The sequence below is a fragment of the Hakea prostrata genome, chromosome 1, assembly GCF_041222555.1.
Source record: "Hakea prostrata isolate BN-2017 chromosome 1, UWA_Hpros_2, whole genome shotgun sequence".
Lineage (NCBI taxonomy): Eukaryota > Viridiplantae > Streptophyta > Magnoliopsida > Proteales > Proteaceae > Hakea > Hakea prostrata.
The window spans coordinates 49,023,951-49,036,875 of NC_142600.1; the positions used below are offsets into that span (position 1 = coordinate 49,023,951).

At 35.2% G+C, this 12,925-nt stretch overlaps 1 protein-coding gene and 1 non-coding gene across 2 annotated transcripts; one reads left to right on the plus strand and one right to left on the minus strand.

Annotated features, from left to right (window-relative positions):
- Positions 1–6,897: 6,897 nt before the first annotated feature.
- Positions 6,898–8,445, minus strand: LOC149029079 (uncharacterized). Its single transcript, XM_089142013.1, has 2 exons — positions 7,497–8,445; positions 6,898–7,391 (listed from the first exon to the last, which is right to left on the minus strand). The coding sequence occupies exons 1-2, from the start codon at positions 8,443–8,445 to the stop codon at positions 6,898–6,900; spliced, it is 1,443 nt and encodes a 480-aa protein (XP_088998139.1).
- A 207-nt stretch (positions 8,446–8,652) lies between these two features.
- LOC149029080 (small nucleolar RNA R71) lies at positions 8,653–8,754 on the plus strand. The gene has a single exon (XR_016171296.1). It is a non-coding gene; the product is annotated as a small nucleolar RNA R71 (small nucleolar RNA).
- The last annotated feature ends 4,171 nt before the right edge of the window (positions 8,755–12,925 follow it).

The window sequence follows — 12,925 nt, forward strand, 5'->3', positions numbered from 1 at the left end:
TAGTATAGTCTAACAAACATTGTACAAAAAGGAATGAGTTTCAAAGAAACTCAGTAAAGCAGTTAAATCCATAATAACATATATGCCAGGATTACAAAACAAACATAAATGCAATATTGTATGAGACAAACAATGAATGTATGAATCTAACTCTATGTATGCTGGTCTCTATTGGTAGACATGCTTTAAGTCATAGCACCGTACTTCTTTAGGAAAGTCTCATTCACTCATCATCAGTTGGTAATGGGTCCGGCATCCCTCGGGACATTCCATGGCTGGGGATATAGGTCACCACTCTCTCACATCACCATTGGTCTAAGTACCGGCGCATGTCAGGGTAAAGCCTAGCCAAATGCAAGTCTTCTACTTAGTTATATCAAGTCAGATCCAGATACGTCCATTCCTCGTCCCTGACGATCCTTTCCGGTATCCTTCACACTAGAGTCCTCATAGTCCCTGACTACGGACTCATCAACCCTATTGGTTATCCACATATGGTAAACGGGAAGCTCTCACGTCCCCTCACGGGTTGGTTACCGGTCTTGAGCGCCCGTGAGCCCTAGTCTATCCATATGCAACCCTACCAATAAATGGCCCCCACAATGTGATTCCTGTCCTCTCACGGGTTGGTTACCGGTCTTGAGCGCCCATGAATCCCCATTGCTACCACGGGTCGTTCGGTCTCAATACCCCTCCGATTAGGGTCTGACATAACGGGACATCCTAGCCAAACACTACTAGACAGTCCTAAATATGTCATCCAACAGTTTAGGAAGGTGTCCAGAGGGCATCTCCGGAAACATCCCATAATATTCCCATAGTAGTCCAAGGACAGAAGTGTCAAAAGGACACCTCTCCTTTCCAAACCATACTTAAGCATACACAAGCATCAATTCATAACATCACATATATGGAAAGAAATCAATAATTACAATCAACTTGTATATAACTGGTAAGTAAATCATACATGAGTCAATTTAATATAAACAAGTAATGCTACTGATATCAAGACAGTACCACAGTAGTATAACATTATAAGAATCTAATTAAAGAATTAAATTAACAAGATTCAAATATAGAAACTAAGATATGCAATTTATGTTGTTAAAGAAGTAACTACATTAGTAGTATCCTAACATATAGGGGATCTCAAAACACTAATCAAATCAAGTTACAAATTAGGAAACAAAAAGTTACCATAATTAGATCAATCATGGTTCTTGAAGAATTCAAGATAGAAATCATAGACAAGAACAATAGGAGAATGAATCATTGATTCAAATAAAGATATCATGGAAGGCATACTTAGATCTTCAAGAAAATAGACCTAAGAGCATAAATCTAAATAAGGAAACAAAACCTACCATAGATGTAACTGTCATGATTCATGAATAAAGCATGGTATGGTAGAAGAGAAACAACTAGAGATTGATAGATCATGGATCATGTAAAGAAAACACAGCAATTGACTACTAACATGATCAATATAGTAGATCTAAGAAGATCACAATTTAAATCAAAAGATGAACAAAGACAAGATCATGATTTGATCATGATTCCTTCAAAAGCTTGCAATGATCATGGTTAAGATCATTGCATTAGCCATTAATCCTTAGGAAGATCATGAGAGACAAGTCCAGAGATGTTTGCAACAAAGAATGCAGCATCTCCTCTACTGTCTCAACTCAAAAGGAAAGAAAAACAGAGATGGAGAAGAAGAAGAGAGTGTAGACATACCTTTGATGTAAGAGGAAGAGTTTTGACGAATATCCGTCAAGATAAACACCAAGGACGCAAGGGAGATGACTTGCAGAGGTCTTTGGTTCGTTCCAAAGAGTCTGGAGGTAGAAAATACGAAGTAGACTCGAGATTGGACTTAAATAGAGCAAGCAAGACCTAATTACCAAAGACAGAACCCATTGGTCGAGTGGATTGGTCGACTGGTTCAGTCGACCAATGAGTCGACCAATCAGTTCAGCAAGTCCTAAACAGGGAATTGAAGGCCCAGATCAAATCCAATCCTAAAGGGGTTTTGCACACATATCAAGTGACTTACCTATTAGGTAGAAATGCCTTCAAACCATGATAGAGAGCACTCCAAGTCCATCAACTAATCCGATCTTCATCAAGATTCAGTTTCCATAAATAGAACCTCATCATCAACACTCATGGATTCAAAGCCAGACACCAAGTCCTCCACTCAGATGGCCCAAAGCTGACTTCTTACTTTACTTCGGGTCACTGGACTTACAAATAACAAAGTTTCTAGGTCAAGGTTAGGGCTGGGTTTCATAAAAACCTAGCCCAATGCAAGTCATCTACTCAGTTACATCAACTCAGGTCCAGATACTTCTATTCATCGCCCCGGGCGATCCTTTTCGGTATCCTTTCCACTAGAGTCACAGATATTACTCACCGGACTCATCAACCCTATTGGTTATCCACACATGGTAAACGGGAAGCTCTCATGTCCTCTCACGGATATAACTCACCGGTCTTGAGCGCCCATGAGCCCAAGTCTAACCATATGCAACCCTCCAATAAATGGCCCCCACAATGTGATTCCCGTCCTCTCACGGATATAACTCACCGGTCTTGAGTGCCCGTGAATCCCCATTGCTGCCATGGGTCGTTCGGTCTCAATGCCCTTCTGAATCGGGTTTGATATAACGGGGACATCCTAGCCCAACACTGCTAGACAGCCCTAGTATGACATCCATTGATTTGGGAAAGCGTCGATGGGCATCTTCGGAGAACATCCCATACTATTCCCTCTAATGTCCAAGGACAGAAGCGTCAGAAGGACACTTCCCAATCCCAAACCAAACTTAAACAAACACATTCAGATCAGTCATGACATACACAACCAGTAGTTCATCATATAAAAGAGAATGTAAAAGCAAAATCAGATTAAGCAGTAATAAGTAATTCATATAACATGAATAATGAAAAAGATGATATAAACAAGTGCTACTGTTCTCACAGTAGGATATCAGAATTAAAGTACAACAAGAGTAGGTAATCTCATAGTTTAACAAAGTAGAAACTAGAGAACAAGTAATCTATGCAGTTAAGCAAATGTCCCACGATTCCAGAATGGCTGAGAACAAAGGGTTGAAAAAAGGAAAGCGAACCCCGCTTTCTAGTGCATCTATGTATAGGGAAAATTCGCCTGGAAGGGTCGAATCAACCCTCTCATCAGGATTGGGAGCCCTAATATGATAAGAAGAAGGAAAATCAAAACCTTGGATTGCCGAAAGAAGGGTTTCCTCCTTGTAAGAGGAGGGAACAAAACCAGGTCCGCCATTAGACCTGGAAGTTTGTTTTGACTGCCTAGAAGACTCGGCAGCCACCCTAGGAGTCTTGGAAGATCCAGACTCAAGAAAGGTAGAAGGAGTTTCGGCATTTCTTTCTAAACTTTTATGGGAAACTTCAGCAAATTCACGCCAGAGGGCAGTTAGGGTTTTATTATCACTATCCAACTTGCTCGAAGGAAGGGAAGCAAAAGCTTCGTTACCACTACTATTACTGACACTAGGTACTAGGGAAGAAGAAACCCCCTCCATTACTAGTTTCAATAAGGTACCACAAAAAAAAAAAAAAAAAAAAAAAAAAAAAAAAAAAAAAAAAAAAAAAAAAAAAAAAAAAAAAAAAATATAATCAACTAAAACCCAACAACCCCCCCCCACCCCCCATTCTACCTAAAACAAAAAAAAAAAAAAAAAACAAATTTAAATTTTTTCATAACCCCCTATTTTGAAAAAAAGTACAACGCAAGTGTACGTTGTCGTAACAAGTAATATAATGATAAAAGATCGATCCCTCGAAGACTATAGATTAAGTACCAAATTAATTATACCAATTTTATTTGAACAAATAATAAGGAAGATAATTATTCTAGACTATATTGCAAATTGAAAATTAAATTGAGATTTATTAATTGCTAAAGACCTAGGGGTCAGATCTCAACATAACTAAGCATTCCCACCCTTTTCTCCCTCTTTATAATTTGAGAAATATTTTACTGGTTGATAGTCGAGATTCCCTTTCCTATCTATTAGTCTCTCTCGAGTACTAATAGAAATTCCCTCAATTGCTAACCCACTATATTTCTATGTGGGTTACAACAACTGAGAAATCATTAAATTCTGTGGATTCCCATGTAACAACTACACAAACCATGTAAGTATATCTCTATCCTACATGTAATTCATGGCTTTTACTCCAATGAACTAAACACATAAATCCCCTCTCAGTTCATTATGATTAACAAATCAGTTGATTAGTGGCTAATTAATCAAAAGCATGAAGAATAGAAGTAAAAACTCAATTAAGGGAAACAATATTCAAAATTATATTGATGAAGTCAAGAGTGGGAATTCAAAGATAGGCTACATCTGATCCCTAGAAAAACTAAATTAGTTCATACTCGAAACTAAAAACATTACAGAGGAGTTCAAGAACATTGAAAGAAGATCAAGAAAAACTTATTCCCAAGCTTCAGATCTCCAAAGCCAACCAACGTCTCCTGGTTTGATCTCTCCGCTCCTCCAAAGCTCCCAAAAACGTCCTCCCCCTCTTCCTGGAGTTTGATCTCCTTTTATAGATTAATTAAACTCAGAGTTTGAATCAAACTCAGAGTTCTTATCTGACTTAACCAAGGAGTGTTTTGACGTATGAATCGGACTAACATAGAGATCTCCAATGCATAATCCCACCGTTGGATTTGAAGACCAAGAAGTCCTGAAGCTCTCCTCCAAAAATCAGCTCGATCGGACACCATATGACCATCCGATGAAGATCTTGATCAAAACTGGACAGAGACACTCAAAATCGGGATTCTTCTATCCTTCTTATTTGAATTGGATTCTTCTTCCTCTTTTCCCTTCTTTGATCAAATCCTAAATAGGAAATAAAACGTAGAAGCATGCAAGGACTCATTCTCTTTATGTTTTTGACTTGAGGTAGGACTCTTGCAATAATACCCAGATTTGATTGATAATTTCCTACATGTAAAAGTAATAAATCTTTATTAGAATTTGTTAGGAAATATATAAAATCACCAAAATTATAGAAATTAAAGGAAAGGGTGCAACATATTCATTTTCATATCATATTAGGGTAAATTGATATAAACAATTGTAAATACATGGAAATATAGTTAATTAATCATATAAAATAATATGCATGAAATCAACTTATCAAATTACCCCCAACTTTAACATTTGCTAGTCCTCGAGCAAATATCAGGATCAGACAAACTCTCATTTTGATTAAATATTCAATCTTAGTCAAGTTCAACCATAATTCAAAGAATGTATAAAATAAGCTAAATAAGAGATGAGTAGATAGATCAGAAAAATCAAAAGTTTGACCCGTGTGTGTGTGTATACCTTAACCAATCAAGTGGATGCATGTTTGATATCCCAAATTCAACCGACAACTCCCTAGTTTCAAGGTCAATTCTTATATGTCCAACCTATCATCCCTCTCTCCACTAATGAAGAGTAATTACTTATCCAAGGTCAAGAGGACTTGTGAAGGTGGAAGAAATGTAGACTAGAGCTGAAATACATATATGGAGATGATAACATTGAAGCACCAATTTTCTTTTCTTTTCTTTTCTTCCTTTTGCAAAAAGAAATAGCAATTTCATACTTTTTTTTTTCTTTTTTCAAGGTGATAACACATCTCCCAAGAAGCAGTCCAAGACATATCCTACACCCGTAACATGGCTCTCAAATTACTATCTATCCAAGCGTTGCGGTGGCCTTTGTCCCTAAGCCCCAATTGTGCAATGTTAACCCAGTGAGAATCCAAAAGGCTCACTCAGTGGTATTAACTACGGAGACCCGCAACTACAAAGAAGATCTACTCACAATGCTTTTAACCCTCACCATGCTTTTAACAATCCATATCACCTTCGGTCTATTCAAGGGATCACACGACTTGGGAGAGTCACCAATGAGATCTAACATATAAACCATATACATCTCCATGAAGTGAAATATTGTATAGTAGAAGTGAAACAGATTAGAAGAGAATATATGTATTTTCAAAAATTTAAATGAAAGAAGAATGGCCTCTATCATATCCCTAAACAAGTGGCACTCATGAATTTCGCCTCAAGAGGAAATCTTGGTGGATTCTAATATGTTGACTGAACAAGAAAATTGCAATCTCATTTGAAAATCCTTAAATGCAATAACTCAATAGCAAGGTTTAGTGCTCAAAGGGTGGGTTGCATAGTCAAGGTTAAAGTGATTCACATACTCATCTGATATTTAGCAAACTCATCATTTCAAAGAATTATAGATGAACACAACTAAAACATGAAATACTAAATAAGATCTAGAGATTTAATGTCATAACTTCCTTCTATTTTACTCTACTAACTAGACAAGTAAGCTTCAACCACTGATAAAAAGTTTTGAAATGATTTGAAAAATTCTGCTTTTGAAAAGAAATTTCAACATAGTGAGTCTCAACCCATAGACAGGAATCTTAGCATCCACCCCCAACTTTAAAATGAGCATTGTCCTCAATGCAGCGAAAAAATGAAAATATTAAATGCATGCAATGGGAAAGAAATGTAATAAGATGTGAAGTAAGGTGAAGGAGACTCCCTTGATTCATAGCCTTAAGAGTGATGTAGTCCAAATCCGCCCTCTTCTTTTCATTCTCCTAAAACAACAAATTATGGAAAAAGAAACAAAAAACATCGAATCTAAAAAAGTTAACAATTAAAAAAATCAAATAAGTAGTAAAGAAAAACTTTGGGTTGCCTCCCAAACAGCGCTTGCATCATAGTTCGCAGCCGAACTACCCCCAACTTTAGGTCAAAGAAAAGAGTGACTTCTGGGGGTCGAAGCCACTTCCAAAGTAGTGATTAAGTTACTAGCCATGGTCCTCGGTAGGAAATTTGTCAACATATATAGGTGATAAAGCTTCTAACTGCATCTCACATTCGAAAATTCCTTTATTTTCTGCATTTGTCACACCTACCAAACAAACTTCAACTGAATCAACTGGATAGCTTATTTGAAATACCTCCTTTGTACACCTCTCAATAGAATCAATTCTGAAGCAGTTATCTGATTCATTTGGAAACTTGATGGCTTTGAATACATTGAATGTGATCTTTTCATCTTGTACTCTCATAGTAAGTTCACCTGTTTGAAGATCAATCAAGGTCCTCCCAGTCGCCAAGAATGGCCTACCAAGAATAATGGGTATGTCTTGATCTTCTTCTACATCCAATACTAAGAAATCCGCTGGAAATATAAACTTGTCCACTTTAACCAAGACGTCTTCAATGATTCCCCTTGGATATTTAATTGACCTATTTGCCATTTGAAGTGACACTGTAGTCGGTTTAGCTTCTCCAAGGCCTAGTTTCCTGAAAATAGATAGAGGCATTAAATTAATACTAGCACCAATATCACATAAAGCCTTATTAAAATGAAAATTTCCTATAGTGCATGGTATTGTAAAACTCCCTGGATCTTTTAGCTTAGGTGGAAGCGTCATCTGTAGAATAGCACTGCATTCCTCTGTCAGTGCCACAGTCTCATAATCTTCAAGTTTCCTCTTGTTAGCAAGAATGTCTCTCATAAACTTGACATAACTCGGCATTTGTTCCAAAACATCTGCAAAAGGAATATTAATATGCAATTTTTTAAATACATCAAGAAAATTAGAAAATTGCTTATCTAGTTTCTGCTTCCTGAACCGCTGAGGATATGGAATGGGTGGATTATAAGGTGGTGGATTGTCTGGAAACAATTTGGAATTTGGCTTCTCCTCCTCCTTAACGTATTCCTCTGCATCTTTTTTTTCATCATGAACCACCTCAGAAGAGGGTTCAGTTACTGCGATTTTCTTGAAAGGTTCCTCTAATACTTTTCCACTTCGAAGCTCAATAGCATTTGCATACTCTCTAGGATTTGTCTCAGTATTACTAGGCAGTGATCCTTTTTGCCTTTGATTCATCCCATGGGCGATTTGCCCCATTTGTACTTCCAAATTTTTAATGGATGCAAAAAGATTCTGATTGGTGGTCTCTTGATTCTGCATAAATTGTGAAGAAACTGTAGCCATTTTCTCAATAGCATCTTCCAATGGAGTCTTCTTCTGAAATGATTGAGCTTGTTGATTTTCAGGTTGTCTTTCAATATCTTGATTGTTTTTCCATCCAAAATTTGGATGGTTTCTCCACCCTGGATTGTATGTGTTTGAATATAGATTGTTCTGTCGGTTAAAGCTCCCCACATATTTTGCTTGCTCTATCTGATTTTGCTCAAAAGGATTAGCCATCTGACATTCATTGCTATAATGTGTTCCCTCACAATAGTTGCATATTACAGCTGGAGGTTTGGTGCCTTGAGTTGCTAACAACCCTACTTGCTTTGTTAATGCTTCAAGTTGGACAGCCACGGTAGTCATGGGATCAATTTCATTCCTCTGCAAAACTCTTCTTGGGCAACTCTATCCCTTGGCCTTTGATATGCATTTGAGGCCATAACATCCAAAAGATCAAAAATTTCTGTTGGATCCTTGTTCATGATTGATCCTCCTGCTGCAGCATCTACTAATGTTCTTGTGGAATTAGATAGACCATCATAAAAAATCTGAATTTGCCTCCATTGCTCTATTCCGTGGTGTGGACATTTCCTTAGCAAGTCCTTGAATCTTTCCCATGCGTCAAATAGTGTTTCCGAATCATACTGCAAAAAAATAGAAATATCTGTTAATAAACTAGCAGTCTTAGATGGTGGAAAGAATTTTACCAAAAATTTTTGAGCCATTTGATCCCATGTAGTGATGGATCCTGGTTGTAGAGAATGCAACCAACTCTTAGCGTTGTCCCTTAATGAGAAAGGGAACAATCTCAATCTTATGGCATCATCAGTAACGCCATTGCTCTTAAATGTGTCGCAAATGTCCAAGAACCCATCAATGTGAAGATTTGGGTCTTCACTAAGCAATCCAGAAAATTGATTATTTTGCACCATTGTAATGATAGCTGGCTTGATTTCAAAATTGTTAGCTGCTACAAGTGGACGCCTTATAGCTATCCTATTATCTCTCACAGTTGGCGCAACATATTCTCCCAAAGTCTTGCGCCTTGGTGCTTCAACTTCAAGCGGTGGTGGATTATTTTCAGGATCCATAGCTCTAGAAGTGGAAGATGAATTTGTTCTATCTTTTTTTGCTTTTGAGTTCCTTCGACAAGTTGCTTCAATTTCAGGATCAAAAGGAAGTAAATTATCGTTTCCTCTCCTTCTCATGCAAAATCAGTAGGACCTGAAAGAACTCCAATTTGCAACTATAAAATAAAATAAAATAAAATAATAGAAAAGAAGAAAATGAAAAATAAAAGAATTCAAATTAAAACTAGCAATAATTGATATTAATATTAATCTAATAGTCCCCGGCAACGGCGCCAAAAACTTGTTGTGAAAAAGTACAACGCAAGTGTACGTTGTCGTAACAAGTAATATAATGATAAAAGATCGATCCCTCGAAGACTATAGATTAAGTACCAAAATAATTATACCAATTTTATTTGAACAAATAATAAGGAAGATAATTATTCTAGACTATATTGCAAATTGAAAATTAAATTGAGATTTATTAATTGCTAAAGACCTAGGGGTCAGATCTCAACATAACTAAGCATTCCCACCATTTTCTCCCTCTTTATAATTTGAGAAATATTTTACTGATTGATAGTCGAGATTCCCTTTCCTATCTATTAGTCTCTCTCGAGTACTAATAGAAATTCCCTCAATTGCTAACCCACTATATTTCTATGTGGGTTACAACAACTGAGAAATCATAAAATTCTGTGGATTCCCATGTAACAACTACACAAACCATGTAAGTATATCTCTATCCTACATGTAATTCATGGCTTTTACTCCAATGAACTAAACACATAAATCCCCTCTCAGTTCATTATGATTAACAAATCAGTTGATTAGTGGCCAATTAATCAAAAGCATGAAGAATAGAAGTAAAAACTCAATTAAGGGAAACAATATTCAAAATTATATTGATGAAGTCAAGAGTGGGAATTCAAAGATAGGCTACATCTGATCCCTAGAAAAACTAAATTAGTTCATACTCGAAACTAAAAACATTACAGAGGAGTTCAAGAACATTGAAAGAAGATGAAGAAAAACTTATTCCCAGGATTCAGATCTCCAAAGCCAACCAACGTCTCCTGGTTCGATCTTCTCCTATGGTACATGCAATCACCTTCAGATATCTTTTTAGTCTAGCAAATACATAAAAAACTTGACATGCATTTGATGGATGTCGTTACAGCCTACTTATACGTCTCACTCGATAGTGAAATTTATATGAGAATCCCCAAAAGATTTAAAATGCTTGAAACATATAAAAATTTCTGAAAATTTTGTTTAATAAGGCTTCAAAGATCACTATATGGATTAAAGCAATCAGGGTGTATGTGGTATAATTGCCCTAGTGAGTATTTATTAAATGAAAGGTACAAAAATGACCCGATTTGCCCTTGTATCTTTATTAGAATATATGGATCTAACCTTGTAATAATAAGTGTATATGTTGATGACTTAAATATCATTGGAACTCCTGAAGAGCTTCCAAAAATAGTAGAATATTTAAAGAAAGAATTTGAAATGAAAGATCTTGGAGAGACAAAGTATTGTCTTGGCTTACAGATTGAGCATTTGACAATGAAATATCCGTTCATCAATCAACTTATACACAGAAGATTTTATACCGATTTTACATGGATAAAACACATCCATTGAGTACCCTGATGGTTATGAGATCGCTTGACATAAAGAAAGATCATTTCGACCCTATGAAAACTATGAAGAACTTCTTGATCTTGAAGTACCATATCTTAGTGCAATTGGGACATTAATGTATTTTGCTAATAGCACATGATTGGATATAGTATTTTCTGTAAGTTTATTAGCAATATTTTGCTCTTCTCTAACATGAAGACATTGGAATCGTTTTAAACATATACTTCAATACCTTCGAGGAACTATTGACATGAGATTATTTTATTCAAATGAATTTGGACATCAATTTACTGGTTATGTAGATGCAGGATATTTCTGATCCACACAGAGCTAGATCTCAAAACAGGTTATTTAATCACATGTGGAAGTACAACTATTTCATGGCGTTCAACAAAACAAACTATAGCTGCCACTTCTTCAAATCATGTAGAGATAATAGTGACTCATAAAGTAAGCCGAGAATTTGTTTAGTTAAGATCAATGACTCAATACATCCAAGAAACATGTGGTCTTCCATTGGAAAAAGGGGTTTCAATGGTATTATATGAAGATAATATTGCATGTAGCTCAATTGAATGGAAGATACATCAAAGGAGATAGAACGAAACATATTTCACAAAAATTCTTCTTCACTCATGATCTTCAACGAAATGGTGAAATCGATGTTCAACAAATTCGTTCAATTGATAATTTGACATATTTATTTACTAAGGCATTGCTTACTTCAAATTTTAAAAAGCTGCTACATAAGATTGGGATGCGTAGACTCAAAGATATTCAATGATCTTATCATTAGAGGGAAAAAAAATATATGCTACACTCTTTTCCCCTTCATCAAGGTTTTATCTCATTAAATTTTTCTGGTAAGGTTTTTAATGAGGCAGCTAGTGATACGTATTATTTAGATATGTGTACTCTTTTTCCTTCACTAAGATTTTTTCCCACAGGGTTTTTTCTTAGTAAAGTTTTAACGAGATACATTATCTATTGGTGAACATCCAAGGGGGAATGTTATAAATAATATTGATTGTAGACGTTCATCACCCCCAAATAGATAATACTTCCAATTGAAGATCTCAACCACCTCAATATGCAATCTTCGTGATTCACATTCCCATCTTAATTGAAGATCATAGTAATTTTAGCACACAATGTTAGTAGTCAATATTTTCATTTTATGCACTTTCTATTTTGGGTGGCAATCTTTCCATATTAAGAACATCTTATTGTGTGCAAGAATCATATATTGTATTTCTTTGTAGACTTTGATATTTTCATATCAGAGAATATGTCATTTCTACTATAAATATATAATGCACTTAAATCAATGAACTGTTTTGATTGATCTCTCATTTTAATTTTCTTCTTCGTCTCTACATATTTCTTTTAATTTATAATAATTATTTTATTGTATTCTATCTTTTCATATTACTATTGTGTTATGAAAAGCTAATTGAATCGGGTGGAAAAATAACAATCCCCATCTCAAATATTTTAAAAACATACTAAATAGAAAGGGAAACCAAAAAGCTTTTATCTTGTGTTTATATTTCTATCTGCACCAGAAACCAATGTAAAAACCACAAGCTAATCTAACCCAAGGAAAATAACAAGAAATATATGAAGAAAATGATTATAGAATAGAGTTTAGTAAAAAGAATGGATGAAAAATGCACCATTAATATTTGAAAAAAGAATGGATGAAATATTTTTAAAGTATAATAAGTTTGCTATATATATAGATGACATCCTAGAATTTTCAAAACTCTAGAAGAAATCATTAATCATTTATAAATTATATTTTAAAACTTATGAGACATGGAATAATCATATCCAAAAAGAAGATAGAACTCAAGAAAACCTTATATAAAATTTATAGGAATGTAATTAGGAGAAGAAGAATAAAATTACAACCCCTTATAGCAACAACAATACAATAATTTTCAAACAAATTAGAAGACCTAATAATGATCAGATCATTCTAAGGATTATGCAACCAAGTAGACCATTCATAAAAGACTTTGGAAAGAAATTAGGACCACTATATGGGGAAATGAGTCATCTAATAGAGAGAATATTTAATTAGTAGGACAGAGAATTAATAAAGAAAATAGAAAAACTAT

What these genes read in the sequence shown, in the direction of transcription:
- LOC149029079 (XM_089142013.1), bottom strand. Translation starts at nt 8,445, where the DNA reads ATGACTACCGTGGCTGTCCAACTTGAAGCATTAACAAAGCAAGTAGGG. An exon ending in TAAGCTAAAAGATCCAGGGA is followed by an intron (nt 7,392 to 7,496) that starts GTTTTACAATAC and finishes TCAGGAAACTAG; the next exon opens with GCCTTGGAGAAGCTAAACCG.